This window comes from Gopherus evgoodei, chromosome 5, assembly GCF_007399415.2.
Source record: "Gopherus evgoodei ecotype Sinaloan lineage chromosome 5, rGopEvg1_v1.p, whole genome shotgun sequence".
In the NCBI taxonomy this organism is placed as follows: domain Eukaryota; kingdom Metazoa; phylum Chordata; order Testudines; family Testudinidae; genus Gopherus; species Gopherus evgoodei.
The window spans coordinates 70,069,439-70,083,730 of record NC_044326.1 but is presented as its reverse complement, the minus strand read 5'-3'; the positions used below and the strand labels follow the sequence as shown (position 1 = coordinate 70,083,730).

Below are 14,292 nucleotides of genomic sequence, written 5' to 3'. Positions count from 1 at the left end.
CTAACAACCTTGAAGGTTTGGGGTTTGTGTGTGTGGTTTTTTTTTTTTTTAAAGCTTAGGTGTTCCTCTCAAGAAAGGCAGGAAGTAAATTGCTTATTTACTAATATACATGCAATTGATTGTGTCACTGTATACATGCTGTGATTAAGCACTTTTAAAACAGGTGCTTAATATTTTACAATAGGATTAGTTGATTATGTGCTGGTTTACTCTGTTGTTCAGTCTAGTAAAACTCGGTAAATAGATACCCATGTTGTAGTTTTGAGAGAGTAGTAGTAGATTAAGGAAGGGAAAACTTTTCATATTATTGAACTGAGAAATACACAATTTGCTGTTCTAGTTATGTGAAGAAACAAATTAGATTTACCTGGTTAAGAAGCTTTTATGTGGAAATATTGAACTGCTTAGAATTTTTCAGAATCAGGAAATTTTATCTAGCTGATTTCTGAATTTTATTTATGGAATTAGTTTTATTACAAATCTTCACTTTCTAACTTGCAAACAGCAATTACCTATGACTGTCTTTTATCATTAAGGTTTTTAAGAAGTAAACTGGTGAAGGGTTGGGAAGGCAAGTATTTAATACAGCTGAAAAACAAATCTCATTCAGTTTTTAATTACGTTTAAAATCTAAGAAAAGTGAAGCTGCGTCTTCAAATCCATGAGACTTCTCTCTCGCTGCTATTTGTGCATTTGTCTTTGAATCAGTTATGTGACCCAAAACCTGGTGGAGCCCTTCCTGTAAATGTTGATGACCCTGTCAGTTCTAGAAGAACAAATCTGTGCTGAACATTCATAGCATCAATTTCAGGTCTTTCCTAGATTGGTTCTTTTGCTAGAGGACTTTTTTTTTAATTTGATATAGTGATATTTATAGTTCATAGAAACAACTTGTTAAAATAGTGGAAAGAAAAATTGAGTTAATGGCAGTGGCTGTAAATGAATTATATTTCAGTTTAAATAAATATACATTTGAAAACACAAATGTTACTCTTGATTTTCATATACAGTGATGGAAATGGTACTCAACTCATGAGCTGTTCAACATGTTTTATCTTTATTATTCAGTGTGTGACCCCTGCTCTGAAAACAGAATTGTTTGTTTTTCAATGGGCTTTTCTATGGTGCTAATCACTATGGTATATAAGTGCTTCACACACAAATAATTTATATTCACAACAGCCCCATGATGTGAGGGGGATGGTATTCTCCTCATTTTACAAATGCGGAACTGATGCACAGAGAGACTAAAGTCAAAAGTAGCCACTAATGTTGGACACCCAATTTGAGACAGATAGGACCTGAGTTTTCAGTGTACTTATAGCATTACATAGTATTTCATATATTTATCCACAGTTCCCAGTGAGTGAATTAAAGGGGACAAATTAATGTTGCATAGGCATCTCATATTTAAGTGTTTGACTTTGCCACCTTAATAATGTTCTTTTACTGTAGGGGATCTTTTATATAATTTCATAGGTTTTTTAAAAAAAGCAAATTTAAGATACAGAAATGTAATTAGGTGCTGTCATATTTTCATCCACATGGTCATCAGCATGTCTAGAACCTTTAGCCATTCTGCAGTGGGAGGGATAGCTCAGTGATTTGAGCACTGGCCTGCTAAACCCAGGGTTGTGAGTTTAAGCCTTGTGGGATCTGGGGCAAAAATCAGTACTTGGTCCTGCTAGTGAAGGCACGGGGCTGGACTCTATGACCTTCTGGGGTCCTTTCCAGTTCTATGAGATAGGCTGTTGGAACTAATCTGCCATTTAAGCTAATGGAGTAACTCATAGCAATAGTAATTGTGATTCCCTGTATGGACAAGTACTAGAGGGGAGGATGAAAGATGCACTTTGCCAGTAGATTTCCCATATATTTACTGACACGGCTAAAATATAAACTCAGGAATCTTGGGTTCCATTTCATTCTCTCTTGCAGTGTGTGTTCTAATAGACTCATTTCCTCCTATGCTTGACCCATTCTGCCCCATCCTCTTGACTCTGCCCCTATCTGGTCTCTTCCCCACTCCTTGTCACAGTTCCTGCCAGTCCTAGTCACCCCACCCCGATCTTGCTCTCCAAGTCCTAATCTCCATGCCTTTCTTTACTCCCAGCCTCTTCCCCTTGCTGCATTCAGTACCCTTGCCCAACCTCTCTAATTCAAAGTTCCCTCTCCCACTGCCTCCCTCTCTTCCTTCCCAGGTTCCATATCCCATCTCAGTCTCCCCCACACAGCACACACACCTCTCTCTTCCCCAGCATCTTGCTCCAGTCTTTGCCCAGCCAGTCCCAGTTATCACCCTACGTCAGATCGTTTTCAGACCTTTCTTTTTCCCCCACACTGTTTTCTAGTTCCAGTTTCTCTCCACTCCCTCAGCTCCTTGTCCAATCTCAGCGTTACCCCACAGCCAATGCCTCCAGCCCCTGCCTCCATTTCCCTCACCAGCTCCCAAACCCAGTCTTCCCTCTGCAGCTCCCAGTCCCCTTGCCCAGCTAGTCCTAGCCCTCCTCCTCTCCACCTCCCAGTTTCTCTTTCCTCCTCTTCCAGTCCCAGTCTCACCAGATTTCTTGTCCCAATCTACTCCTTTTTCTCACCCTCAACTGGCTTTTGTCCCATGTGCATTTGAGATATATGGTTTCCTCCTCTATGCTGCCAGGGTGCCAGCAGGGGTATCGCTGACAGTGCAGGAGAGACAGGCTTCAGTTCTGATGCTCATCCTAGGCTCAGAGCAGCCATTACAGGAATAATCTCCATTGACCTGTGCTGGAGCATGCTCAGTCACTCTGTGGGGATGGCACATGCAGCATCTGGTCAGCACTAGCAGGCATGAAAGGAGAATGGATTACTTTGAGTGGTTCAGTGAGGATTCTTTTGGGATTTTAGCTATTAAGCTCTAGCAAGTCTCTGCTGACCACGTGCAAACTGCGATTTTTCAGACGATTATAACTTGTTCAAATGTGGGTGGATTTTTATGCAGATCATAAAACATGCATTTCTGCTCAATTTCAAGTCCCTGATCCAAAGTATAGGAGTGCTAGATCAAAGAAAAGGCTGCCACAATTTTTTACATGGGGGAAACATGTTTTTCCTAGCCTCGATCAGAAATGGTTGAACTATTTGGCTGAAATTATCCCCCTAAAAATTCAGCCTGAGAGGATACTTGCATTTCAGTCAAAATGGTTAAAGTTTGACAAAATTGTTAGCAACTGAAAATCATGGTTCTATAGTGGAAAGTGTCAAACACCTTTAATAATAGTTAGTGCAACCAGCCCCTCCTTTCATTTTAAGATTTGCTGCTGCTCACAAACACCTTCTCACAGAGCCTGAGGAAGTGATGTGATGTTTGCGTTGTGACAGCTTTGGTGTTGTCATGACAGGTCATCACATTCTGATGCAATCTCTTGACATGGTGACAGGATCCTCCCACTCAAATACAATTTTGGAATTGTTAACTCTACCAGCTAATCTTGCAGGATGTTGACAGATATGAGGCAATTTGAGCTGTCCTTTAAAATTCAGTCTAGATGATGGCACAAGATGTCAGATTCTGGCAAGTGTCCTCCACTATACTGCCCATCCCTACCCCAATAATCTCTCAGCCATAAAGCCCACATCTTCTCATGACCTGACACAGAAACTAGATTTCTTGAATTTGTTACTTGGACCTTAGATTCCTTCAGCTTCGGTTCATGTACTATTAAATGTCCATTGAAAAGTCATTACTTGGCTGCCTCACCAGAACTTCTGCCCTCTTCCTCCCCTACTCCCTTTTCTCTGTGCCTACACTTTTTCTTCCCATCCATTTTTCCTTCCTCATTTCCCCCCTCCCTGTAGTTCTTCGAAGCAGAGATGATCTTTATTTTTGCACATTGTACAGTGCTGAGGATACTGCTGGAACTAAACAAATGATAAAATAATAATTAGATAGAAAGAGATCAACAACAACACTGAAGTGTGAAAAAGGAGAAAGTAGGGCATAGGAGAAGAATCCTCTGGGCTCTGAAAAGTGTGAGGAGAATCCAACAAATGAAGATTGCTAACTCAAGCTGTCACTTTTTCCAGTATTTCAAGACATTGAAAGACCATTTTTTTCCTGGGTCAGAGTATTCCAGAGAGGTTTACAAGTGAGAAATAAAGAGCATTATCAGAAGTAGGGCACGCCTGCTGAATTATCTAGTGGACTTTACACCACGAGGCAAACAACCGAGGTTTTTTTATACTAGCTTCTGATCCTCTGCAAAATGGATTATCTGTCTATAGGCAGTACTTGTTCATAATGGTTGCAGGTGATTAAAGCCTTTCCTTTAGCTGTAAATAAAACATGGAAAAGCAGCTACACTGTGTTTTTATACACAAATGCCAGTCAACATTTTCTTAGTGCTCCTGGTAATCTTTTCACCTCAGAAATCAGACCACAAACACTTCGAATCAATTTCATAATAGACAGTAAGTATGGCTAATATTCAGTAGTATGACAGAATATTCTTTGTGAAATACTCCCATACTTTTATGGAAAGATATCAAAGGTGAAATCTGTTTAAAAATCAAAATCCTTCATTATTTTATCATTCCTAAAATGAGTAAGATTTTAATAGGTATTTTAAGTTAAATACAAAAAGAGCAGATTTCACAGAGGGAGACACATTTTAACTAGCTAAGCACTAAGCATAAAGCCATAAGATGTAATACATTTGTAACTAAGAGCTTATTTGCCATTTGTTAGATCTGATGTCTTATTTTCCCCATCAAGCAATTCTTTTCAGTTTTGCAGTAACCAAGATGAACACTTTCTAAAGTGTTCATCTTGGTCACTATTACAACATGATGGGTAAACCCATTTCTGGGCATAAAACCATCTGAGGGAAGGAGTAAATAAGAGTCAATATGATTGTATTCTATAAAATAGTAGCCAGTTTAATTTTCTACTTGGAAGTCTCCATCTTCAATGTTTATACCAAAATAAATCATTTGGGTATATTTCCAAGACCTCCAAATTGTACAGTCCTCCCTTTTGAGACGCTGATGGATTGGCCTACCCTTATGAGTAGGGGAAAGCCACTAACATTCACTATCCTATTTACCTTTTTCTGTACAGAACCTATCACAAGCAGGCCCTAATCCTGGACATGGCTTCTATGTGCTACATTATGGTAAGTATTACATTGCTGGTGTGTGCTGCAGAATACTAAAAGTCAAATCATGGTCTCATTGATAGAAATACCATGTTGCCTAAACTGTGTGAAACTGGAAAGACATATCCTTCAATGCTACTGGCCTGTACTCACATAGTGACTGTTTTGGTTCAAGATAAATGCACCTTAGCAGAAATTGAAAATCCCACCACTTGGTGAGCACAAGGGCTAGTGCACTGTGCACCTTCCTTTCCAGTCCTGTACACAGGCCATATAGCATTATTAATATTACTACAGAATGTGGATATTTGGAAGCCAGAGGTGCATTTAATAAGAGTTTTTAAAGAGTTTTTCAAATGACTATTTTAGTTACTTAAAAGATTATTCCGTTTCCTCATGTCCATGATTGTCGCAGCTGTCACTATCTCCATGGGAAATTCAAAGTGCCAACAGCATCCCCTTTCCCTCGCTGGAGACCCCAGGTAGCCCTCACTCTAGGTTACACGTTACTCACACACACGCTGCTCGGAGCAATTCGGAATCATCATCAGCCTGTTGTATCGTCGCTTATCTCGCCCCCTGCCCCCAATAAAGCTCCCGCCCATGGACAACAAAGGAATAAAAACTATCACCCCCCCCCCAGCGCCCTTGGGAAGAAAAGGAGGTGGAGGAATTACTCGCCCATGGACAGTGAAAGGGGCGTGTGCGTATGTGCGCACGCTAGGAGGGAGCAGGCAGGCAGGCAGGCGCGGGCACTGAATGCGCGGCGCGCAGCAGGCAGGAATCGGCCGAGCAGAGGCTCAGCGGTCTCCAAGCAGCTTTAGGGTAACGCTGCTCCCAGCGCCAGCCTCTGGCTCTCATACAGACCCAAAAGGGCAAGGTAAGACCCGCCCCTGAACCGGATTGGCCCTTTCAACCTACCCCACCCCAGCCTTGACCTCTGATTGGCCGCAGGGCCCATCACTCCGCACCGACCAAGTTCGGGGGTATCTCGTACCTCTCCAAGCTCCGATCCCAACCGCCGCCGCGACGAGCCAAGTCGGTGCGTGAGCCTCGCCGGCTGGGAACGAACTCAGGCAGCACCGGGCAGGGAGAGGGAGGGAGAGGAGATGAGAGCCTCTGCGCCGCCGTTGCTGCCACCGCCCCCTTCTCGCTCCTGAGTTTTGACGTTTGCTGTTGTTGCTGGAAGTGACGTGAGCGCCGCGAGACTTCCCGGAAGCGGAAACTGCTGTCAGATTTGTGTGCGCTGATTCTGCAGGAGCTGAGCCTGGCCAGTGCCCAAGGCTAAGTAATCTTCCCTGTCCCGCCCCGGCGCGCCCGCAAGTGGCAGTCGCCCGGCAGCAGGGCCTCGCTGTGGGGTTGACCCGGCCGCTCTATGACAGGTAGGCGGCGGAGAGCGAGCGATGAATCTGCTAATGCGAATCGGGAGACGAGGTGGGAGGCGGTTCCCGCGGTTGGGCTTGAATTGCCGGTAAAATACAAACTGCTGCCGGGAGCCCCAGGTGGGTGCGGGCGCTGAGTATAGGCGAGCGGAGAATCACTGCGGGGGAGTACTAGGAAAAAAGGGGGGGTTGGTCCGAGAAAGGGGGGTGGGCAGTTTCTCTGTTTGCGACCCCCTCGCCTCTGCCTTCCTAATCCTGCCCGCCCCCCCCGATCCGCGTCCGTTTCAGTCTTTGCCCCTCCCCCCATACCGAGACTCATCGAGGGTGCGACGTTTTCTGTGCATCTTCTTTGGGGGGGAGGTGCCGAGTCTCTTTCCCCCGCGGAGGCGCAGGCTGGGCCCCGAATTTCTGCTCGCTCCCCTGTAAAGTGGCCCAGAGTGAGAGAGGGGCTGAGCACTTCCCTTGTGCTTCTCTCCAGCCTGGAGGCCCTGCTTCTCCCAGACTTACATCAGTTCCTCCGGAGCGGGACACTACCCGAGCCCGGGGTCACTGCAGCTTCCTGAGGACTTGCAAGGCAGAAAAAGGGCAACACATGCGCCTTGCCCCCCTTTGCTTTGCTGAGTCTCCTGTGGGGAAAGCAGACTCTTGGGCTGCTGACCATTTTGAGAGGTCTCTGGTCACAACCGCCTGGATGCTTCTGCCAGATAGTGAAATAGGAGAGTGTTATAATTAGCATCCTATCAAATTCAGGGGCCATTTTGGTCAATTTTATAGTCATAGGATTAAAAAAATTGTAAAGTTCATGATTTCAGCTGTTTAAATCTGAAATGTCACAGTGTTGTAATTTCAGGGGTCCTGACCCATAAAGGAGTTGGGAAGGGGGTTGCGATACCATTACCTTTACTTCTGTACTGCTGTGGTCCTGCTTTCAGAGCTGGGCGGTTAGAGAGTGGCAGTGGCTGACTGGGAACCCAGCTCTGAAGGCAGCACTGTCGCCAGCAGCAGTGCAGAAGAAAAGATGACTGGGTATAGTATTGCCACCCTTACTTCTGCGCTGCTGCTGGTAGGGCCCTGGCTTTAGATCTGGGTACCCGGTCAACAGCTGATGCCGCTCTCCAGCCGCCTAGATCTGAAGGCAGTGCAGAAGTAAGGGTGACAATACTGCGATCCCCCTAAAATAGTCTTGTGACCCCTGCAACTCCCTTTTGGGTCAGGACACCCAATTTAAGAAATGCTGATCTCCCCTGTGAAATCTGCATAGGGTAGGGTAAAAGCAAAAAAAAGACCAGACTTCATGGGGGAAGACCAGATTTCATGGTCCCTGATGCCTTTTTCATGGCTGTGGATTTGGTAGGGCTCTAGTTATAATCATTTCACCTGTACCTCAAAGCTAAGGATAGCAATTTAATGCTGCTACTTGCCATTGTTATAAATCAGTAGAACTGTTCCAGTTTCTGCTTCATCATATAAACGATTGTTTCAAACGACATGGGATGAGACAATCATTGGCAGTTTGTTACTGTTCATAGTTGATTAATAGCTTATTATCTTTTACAATAACAATATGTAACCACTGTATAATGCACAACTTTGTGTGTTGATCTCAAGTTCAAATGTTTATGGATCTATTGCTGTTTATATAGTCTGTGGCAGAGAATGATAATTTTTCCTATCCCTGCAAAAGGAAATGTTTTATTGGAAGCTAATGCCCTCAGTATTTAAATGGTGCAAAAATGGGAAGTAGGGTGAGAAAAATGGAAGGGCTAGAAAGAGCCACACCGACTGAATGCCACTGCTATTTTTCTGTTACAGATATTGGAAGGAAGTTTACGTATTTCTTCAGTAGGTGGGGATATTGTATTGATGTCACCAAGGTACTTTGTGGTTTAAAAACTACAGGTACCATGTTTCCTGTAGGATTTTACAGCAGGATATCTAATGTGCATTAGTTATCCCACAGTAAAAACACCACCTTTTTTTGCAATTAAGACATTGCCTAAATGTAAAAACAGCAGTTGGCTTCTTCCTCTGTTGGAGGTGTAATTCGTCAATGGGAACTCTGTTGGTCATATTGAATAGGTCTCTCCTCTTTGTCTTTTTGATCTTAAGAACCATTTTTTGTACAAATAGGCAGTATTGATATTCCATGTAAAATGGACCCTATATAAACAAAGGAATTTCCATTAAAATGTAGTAGTGTCATGTGTTTAAGGGATCTTTTGGCTACTTATTCCATTATTTTAATAGGCTCTACAGCTTCCCGTAAATGTCTAAAACTCTGTTAGTGTAACTTGTTTTCAACGCTTTTTTTCAGGTTCTATAGTTCCAGTGTGGAAATGGCAGTGGGAAACTGTCATCTTGTTAAATGATACTCTCAAAACAAAATTATGATTGTACCTCACATTGTAGATTAGAACCTCCATTTTTTATATGACTCTACTTTGTGTTATGTAAGAGCTAGTTTAAACTAGTGTACATATAGCCTGGTTGTAATGTATAGCAAGAGAAGGAGGAGTTGAAGCTCTTCCCAAGATGAGAAAACACTTAATGAGACATCCCGCTTGTTCCCAAGGTCTGACTTGCTCCTGAATCAATTGGCTCCATCTCTTCTCTGAAACAAAGGGGACTGTTCATGTGAATTCAGCATGGCTGGGACATTGGGACCTCACAGTGGGACTCATGATCAAAACTACTTATATGCATGAGGGCTTGTGTGCAAAAGGGAGACTATTGCTAAGAAGAGAAGATTGAGCAGGAGGAGATGGGTCAAGAGGATCTGAAGGACACTCACTGAGACCAAAAAGACTCATAGGAAAGATGAAGAAACTGAGGGAGGCTCACGAGTGCAGCTGTTTGTTGTTTTTGCTTAGATCTGTAACTAGTGTGCTTGCCTGTAAGTAAAGTGAGTAGTTAAGTTCCTATGCAAAGTCTGTTACTTGCTTTAACTGTCTTGTCTTCCCTGAGGGTTAAATTGTAAATCAGATACCCATGAGGGTGGAGCTCTGGGGTTGGCATAATAAAGCTGTCAGGGGGGCTTGTGGCATCAGTACTGGTCTTTGGGCCTAGGGCAGCTAGACTATGGGGTCTCATATCCCTAGGAGGGCTACTAGACAGGGGTCTGTACCCCTGGAGCGTGCCAAAGAGGCTGGATTTTGAGATTGTGAGGATGTTGCTCAGACCTAGTAGGCGATATCTGAAGGTTGAGTCTAGTACAGCAGTCTCTTTTCTGATCACAATGGGGAAATTTAGTCAGGGCTGTGACAGACACTTTCCCCAATTTTTAGCATGAATTTAATAGGTTGCTATAGTGTAAAATCTTATTGCAGAAATTTCGCTACTTTCACTTTTTGAAAAAAATGACCAGACATACTAGCTGCTGGAGTTAAATAAACAAAAAACTGGGAAGAATGTGTTGAAGCAGCACCACCCTTGCTAGGAATCTCAGCTTTTCTGCCCAATCAGCTCCTAGAATTCTTGTCAGTGTGCTGCCTCTAGACCTTATTTAGGGGGACCTCCATCTCTTCCATCAGCCTCTGGTTACTGGTAGGTCTGAAACTTGAATCTGCATCTCCTTTTTCCTCCAGGGGCTACAGGTAATTACAAAGTAGGGCATGAGGGGAAGATTTTAACTACTTTACCCTAACTCACCTTCCTGGCCGTTGTGGTCAGAAAGAGGTCCTTGTTACTTTTGTCTTCTCCCAGAATTTTCTGGATGGTGCAAAGAGGGAAAGCGGATTGCTGTCCCAAAGCTCCCAGCTTGGTTTTTGAGGAGGAAGGAGAGGATGGTCCTCCTGGATCATAAATCCAGTTCCTGCCTGTGGTGCTACCTATAGTTTACCCAAGTTGCATATGGTTCTTAAAAGTGTCACTGTTGTGCATGAGGTTCTGAATAGCTATGAAACTGATCAGATTCTTATTAAAGAATCTCCATGTTCTCAGTGGTACCAGATGGTAGAACGAGGAATAATAGTCTCAAGTTGCGGTGGGGGAGGTTTAGGTTGGATATTAGGAAAAACTTTTTCATGAGGAGGGTGGTGAAGCACTGGAATGGGTTACCTAGGGAGGTGGTGGAATGTCCTTCCTTAAAGGTTTAAGTCAGGCTTGACAAAAGCCCTGGCTAGGATGATTTAGTTGGGGATTAGGTCCTGCTTTGAGCAGTGGGTTGAACTAGATGACCTCCTGAGGTCCCTTTCAGTGCTGATATTCTGTGATTCTAAAGTTACCGTTCACCTGATTGGCAAAGCTATAAGCGCACGAAGAGGCACTGAGACTGCCTATTTCCAGATTCAGAGCTACGGCACTATATCGTTCTTCACTGAGTCCATGTTTGTTATGGTGAAAACCTTCTAAAAAAGGACTAGAAACATATTCTTCTAATTAAAGTTTAGATTCTGCAGAAATTTATCATATGGATCTTTTCACTCACTGGGGTCTCAACTAGTGGATTTTTCAAATCCTACTTTAAGAAATGTACTGCAGAATATGTATTGTTACTAATTAAAATTACTCTTTTTAAATGTCCTGCCCTACCCCAACCTTTCATTGATTTGCTTACTTTCTAAATTGCAAATAATCTCCCTCTCATTACATGAATTAGTGAGATTCTGTTGTATTTATAGTTCCTGGGGAAGTTGCATACCGTTTTATATAGAACTTGCCGTGCTGATTGAAAAGTATACAGTAGTAAACAAGCGAACTGGGGGAAATGCCATCTTCTATAATTTGGCACTGCATGCTTTCAGAATTTTCTTTGAACTAATTATCTCTTGGAAAACTGCCTCACACTTTTGCTAATGAAACCTTTTCATGAAGCACTGATAGAGGAATCTTGTCAGTTTGCTAATGGATCTTCTTGTGTTCAAATAATTTATGCAGAATTCTGAAACACAGACTATTTGTTTTCAGTTGGGACTTGTAAAAGTTGGGCTGTCAGCCAGCCTGTGCTTTCAAAGTCTAACCATTCTGGAGAACCACCAAGCTTAGTTGCATGTAACTTCCAAACACGTGCTTGGAGGATGCTGCAAAAGCTCTTCACAAAGCCTCTCTAAATACGTGTAGAAATCTAACATTTTAAAAATATGAAGCAATATGGATTTTTTATTAAAAAAAAAAAAAAAAAAAAGAAGGAAATGATTCAGCTTCTGTGATCCAAGCCACCATTCAAGATGAATTTCTTTTGAAGACATATCAATCAGGCATTGCTGCCAACAGCCTCAGATCTCTTTTGGCAACTAATCCTTCTAACATCTTCCTCCCATTTCCATGTAAGAATTTTCTCTGTTTCTGTTCAGAAGAATGTACAAAACAAAACTTTTTCCCTCTTCCATGTGTTCTGCTGCAAGAGTTAAATTGTGGGATTACAGGAATCTTAAGTCTTGGCTTTTCTGTGTGTCCCCTCTTCCTTATGCACAATTTTTAAAAACGTCTCTACAAGACAGGCATTTTTCTCTGGGGATGGCTACACTTGCAGCTGTACAGCGCTGGAAGTTATAGCTGTCTTCGTACAGCTGTGTAAGGAAAGCGCTGCAGTGTGGCCACACTGACAGCTACCAGCGCTGCAGTGTGGCCACATTTGCAGCATTTGCAGTGCTGTTGGGAGTGGCTGAACAGGCATTCTGGGATACCTCCGAATACCTCTAAAGGCCAATTACAGCGCTTTTGGTGGCCACACTGGCAGAGAAGTGCTGCATCACCAGCGCTGCAATCGTTATGCCGCAGGCAGAGCAGGAGTACAGCCAGCGCTGCAGCCAGGGAGATGCAGTGCTGTATATGCCTTGCAAGTGTGGACGGTGAGTAAGTTGCAGCACTGTAAATCCACCACCAGCGCTGCAACTCTCCAGCATAGCCAAGCCCTCTGTAGGAATCTCTGCTGAAGATCAGTGAAACTAATACAAGCCTTAGCTTCTTCTGGGAAGGAAGATTCACAAATCTTAAACAGTAAGTTGTCAGTTTGCTTAGAGCTTGGTTATCAGAGCCAGACCTGTCACATGCAGAGTGGGAGTGACCCTGAAATACTCAGCAGTTTTGCTTTGCCTTCTCAGGTGTAAACAGGCTTTTTAAGACGATGCAGAACAAAAACTGAAACCAAGAAAAGTACTTAATTCAATATATTTGGTCTTTTCAGAACTGCGTGATCTGGTTCCAGGTTTGTAAGAAAGCTTTTTTTTTTTTTTTTTGGCTCCTAGTCTTGCTCTTGTTGAGGCTTTTTCAGCAATTAGTGCCCCTGCAGCGCTGCTGGGAGTGCAAATTTGGCAGACAAACCACAAGGAAAGATCTTTATTGCCCATTCTTCCTTTATGGAATATGTAGATGGAGATACCACAGAAAGTGCGATGAGTAAATTAGGCCTATCTTCTGAGGCTCAACTATCGAGATATTGCCTAAACCCCCTTTTGATCAGCCTGCAATGGAGCCAAGTGCCCTCAGAGCAGTCTTCTAAGGTGGAGAATTGCTGAAAGGCGCACAAAACAGCTGTGCCAGTTTGGAATATTGCAGAACCATGCATGCTCACATCAGCAAGTTGCTGCTGCTGACTATAATCCCTCGTGGTTCCCCCTCCCCGCCACCTGCTTTCCAAATCCCAGCTGTGATGGGATGGACTTAGAAACAGTTTGCACCCAGGAAAAACAGTGGGATGAAACAGATAGCTAAGGGTTAACGTCTCTTTCACCTGGAAAGAAGTAATCTGAACCACCTGACCAGAGGACCAATCAGGAAACAAGACTTTTTCAAATCTGGATGGAGGGAACTTTGTGTGGGAGTCCTTTGTTCTTTGGTCTTCTGCCTGACTCTCTCTCGGCTATGAGGGGATTTCTATTTCCTGCTTTCTAATCTTCTGTTTCCAAGTTGTGAGTACAGAGATCATAAAAACAATAGGGGTTATTGTTTTTTTTTTCTTTTGTATTTACATGTCTATAGTTGCTGGAGTGCTTTGAATTGTATTCTTTTTGAATAAGGCTGTTTATTCAATATTCTTTTAAGCAAATGACCCTGTATTTGTCACCTTAATACAGAGAGACCATTTTTATGTACTTTTTCTTTCTTTTTATATAAAGCTTTCTTTTTAAGACCTGTTGGAGTTTTCTTTAGTGGGGGACTCCAGGGAATTGAGTCTCCAGGGAATTGGTGGGAGGAAGAAGTCAGGGGGAAATCTGTGTGTGTTAGATTTACTAGCCTGACTTTGCATTCCCTCTGGGTGAAGAGGGAAGTGCTTGTGTTTCCAGGGCTGGAAATAGAGAGGGTGGACTCCCTCTGTTTAGATTCACGGAGTTTGCTTCTGTGTATCTCTCCAGGAACACCTGGAGGGGGGAAGGGAAAAGGTTTATTTCCCTTTGTTGTGAGACTCAAGGGATTTGGGTCTTGGGGTCCCCAGGGAAGGTTTTTTGGGGGACCAGAGTGCCCCAAAACACTCTAATTTTTTGGGTGGTGGCAGCTTTACCAGGACCAAGCTGGTAACTAAGCTTGGAGGTTTTCATGCTAACCCCCATATTTTGGACGCTAAGGTCCAAATCTGGGACTAGGTTTATGATAGGCATTAAAAGGCCTATCTCTTTATTCATTTAGCTCCTTCCTGCTTCCTCTTCTCCAGTGGTTTGGCCAGCCCTAATTTCAAAGAAGGTCCTCCTTAACTGCATTTTTCAAAGTCCTCATTGGTTGAAAGTTACCAATCCATAGGATGTACTTTCAGGGGCCAGGGCAGTTCTGTTCCCCCAACACAACCAGTGAAAAAAACACCTACCCTGAACCTCTCCATGGTATTGTGGAGTGACCCTTTCAGG

The 14,292-nt window shown here is 43.3% G+C and overlaps 2 protein-coding genes across 14 annotated transcripts in view; one reads left to right on the top strand and one right to left on the bottom strand.

The window, feature by feature from the left end:
• FBXO8 (F-box protein 8) overlaps positions 1 to 6,498 on the bottom strand; it is a 30,138-nt gene extending 23,640 nt beyond the window's left edge. Inside the window, exon 1 of one of the 4 annotated variants that reach the window (XM_030563185.1) lies at positions 6,130 to 6,498. Coding sequence is in view for 2 of the 4 variants with exons in the window: in XM_030563182.1 (XP_030419042.1) it covers positions 5,814 to 5,817 (4 nt within the window). In the remaining 2 variants the exon portion in view is untranslated. Of the gene's footprint in view, positions 1 to 5,813; positions 6,007 to 6,129 lie in introns of those variants that run through there. The other 3 variants (XM_030563184.1, XM_030563182.1, XM_030563183.1) reach the window with 3 other exon arrangements.
• CEP44 (centrosomal protein 44) overlaps positions 6,413 to 14,292 on the top strand; it is a 46,891-nt gene continuing 39,011 nt past the window's right edge. For 5 of the 10 annotated variants that reach the window (XM_030563176.1, XM_030563179.1, XM_030563178.1 and 2 more), the window contains exon 1: positions 6,413 to 6,514. The gene's annotated coding sequence lies outside the window, so the exon portion shown is untranslated. The other 5 variants (XM_030563172.1, XM_030563173.1, XM_030563180.1 and 2 more) reach the window with 5 other exon arrangements.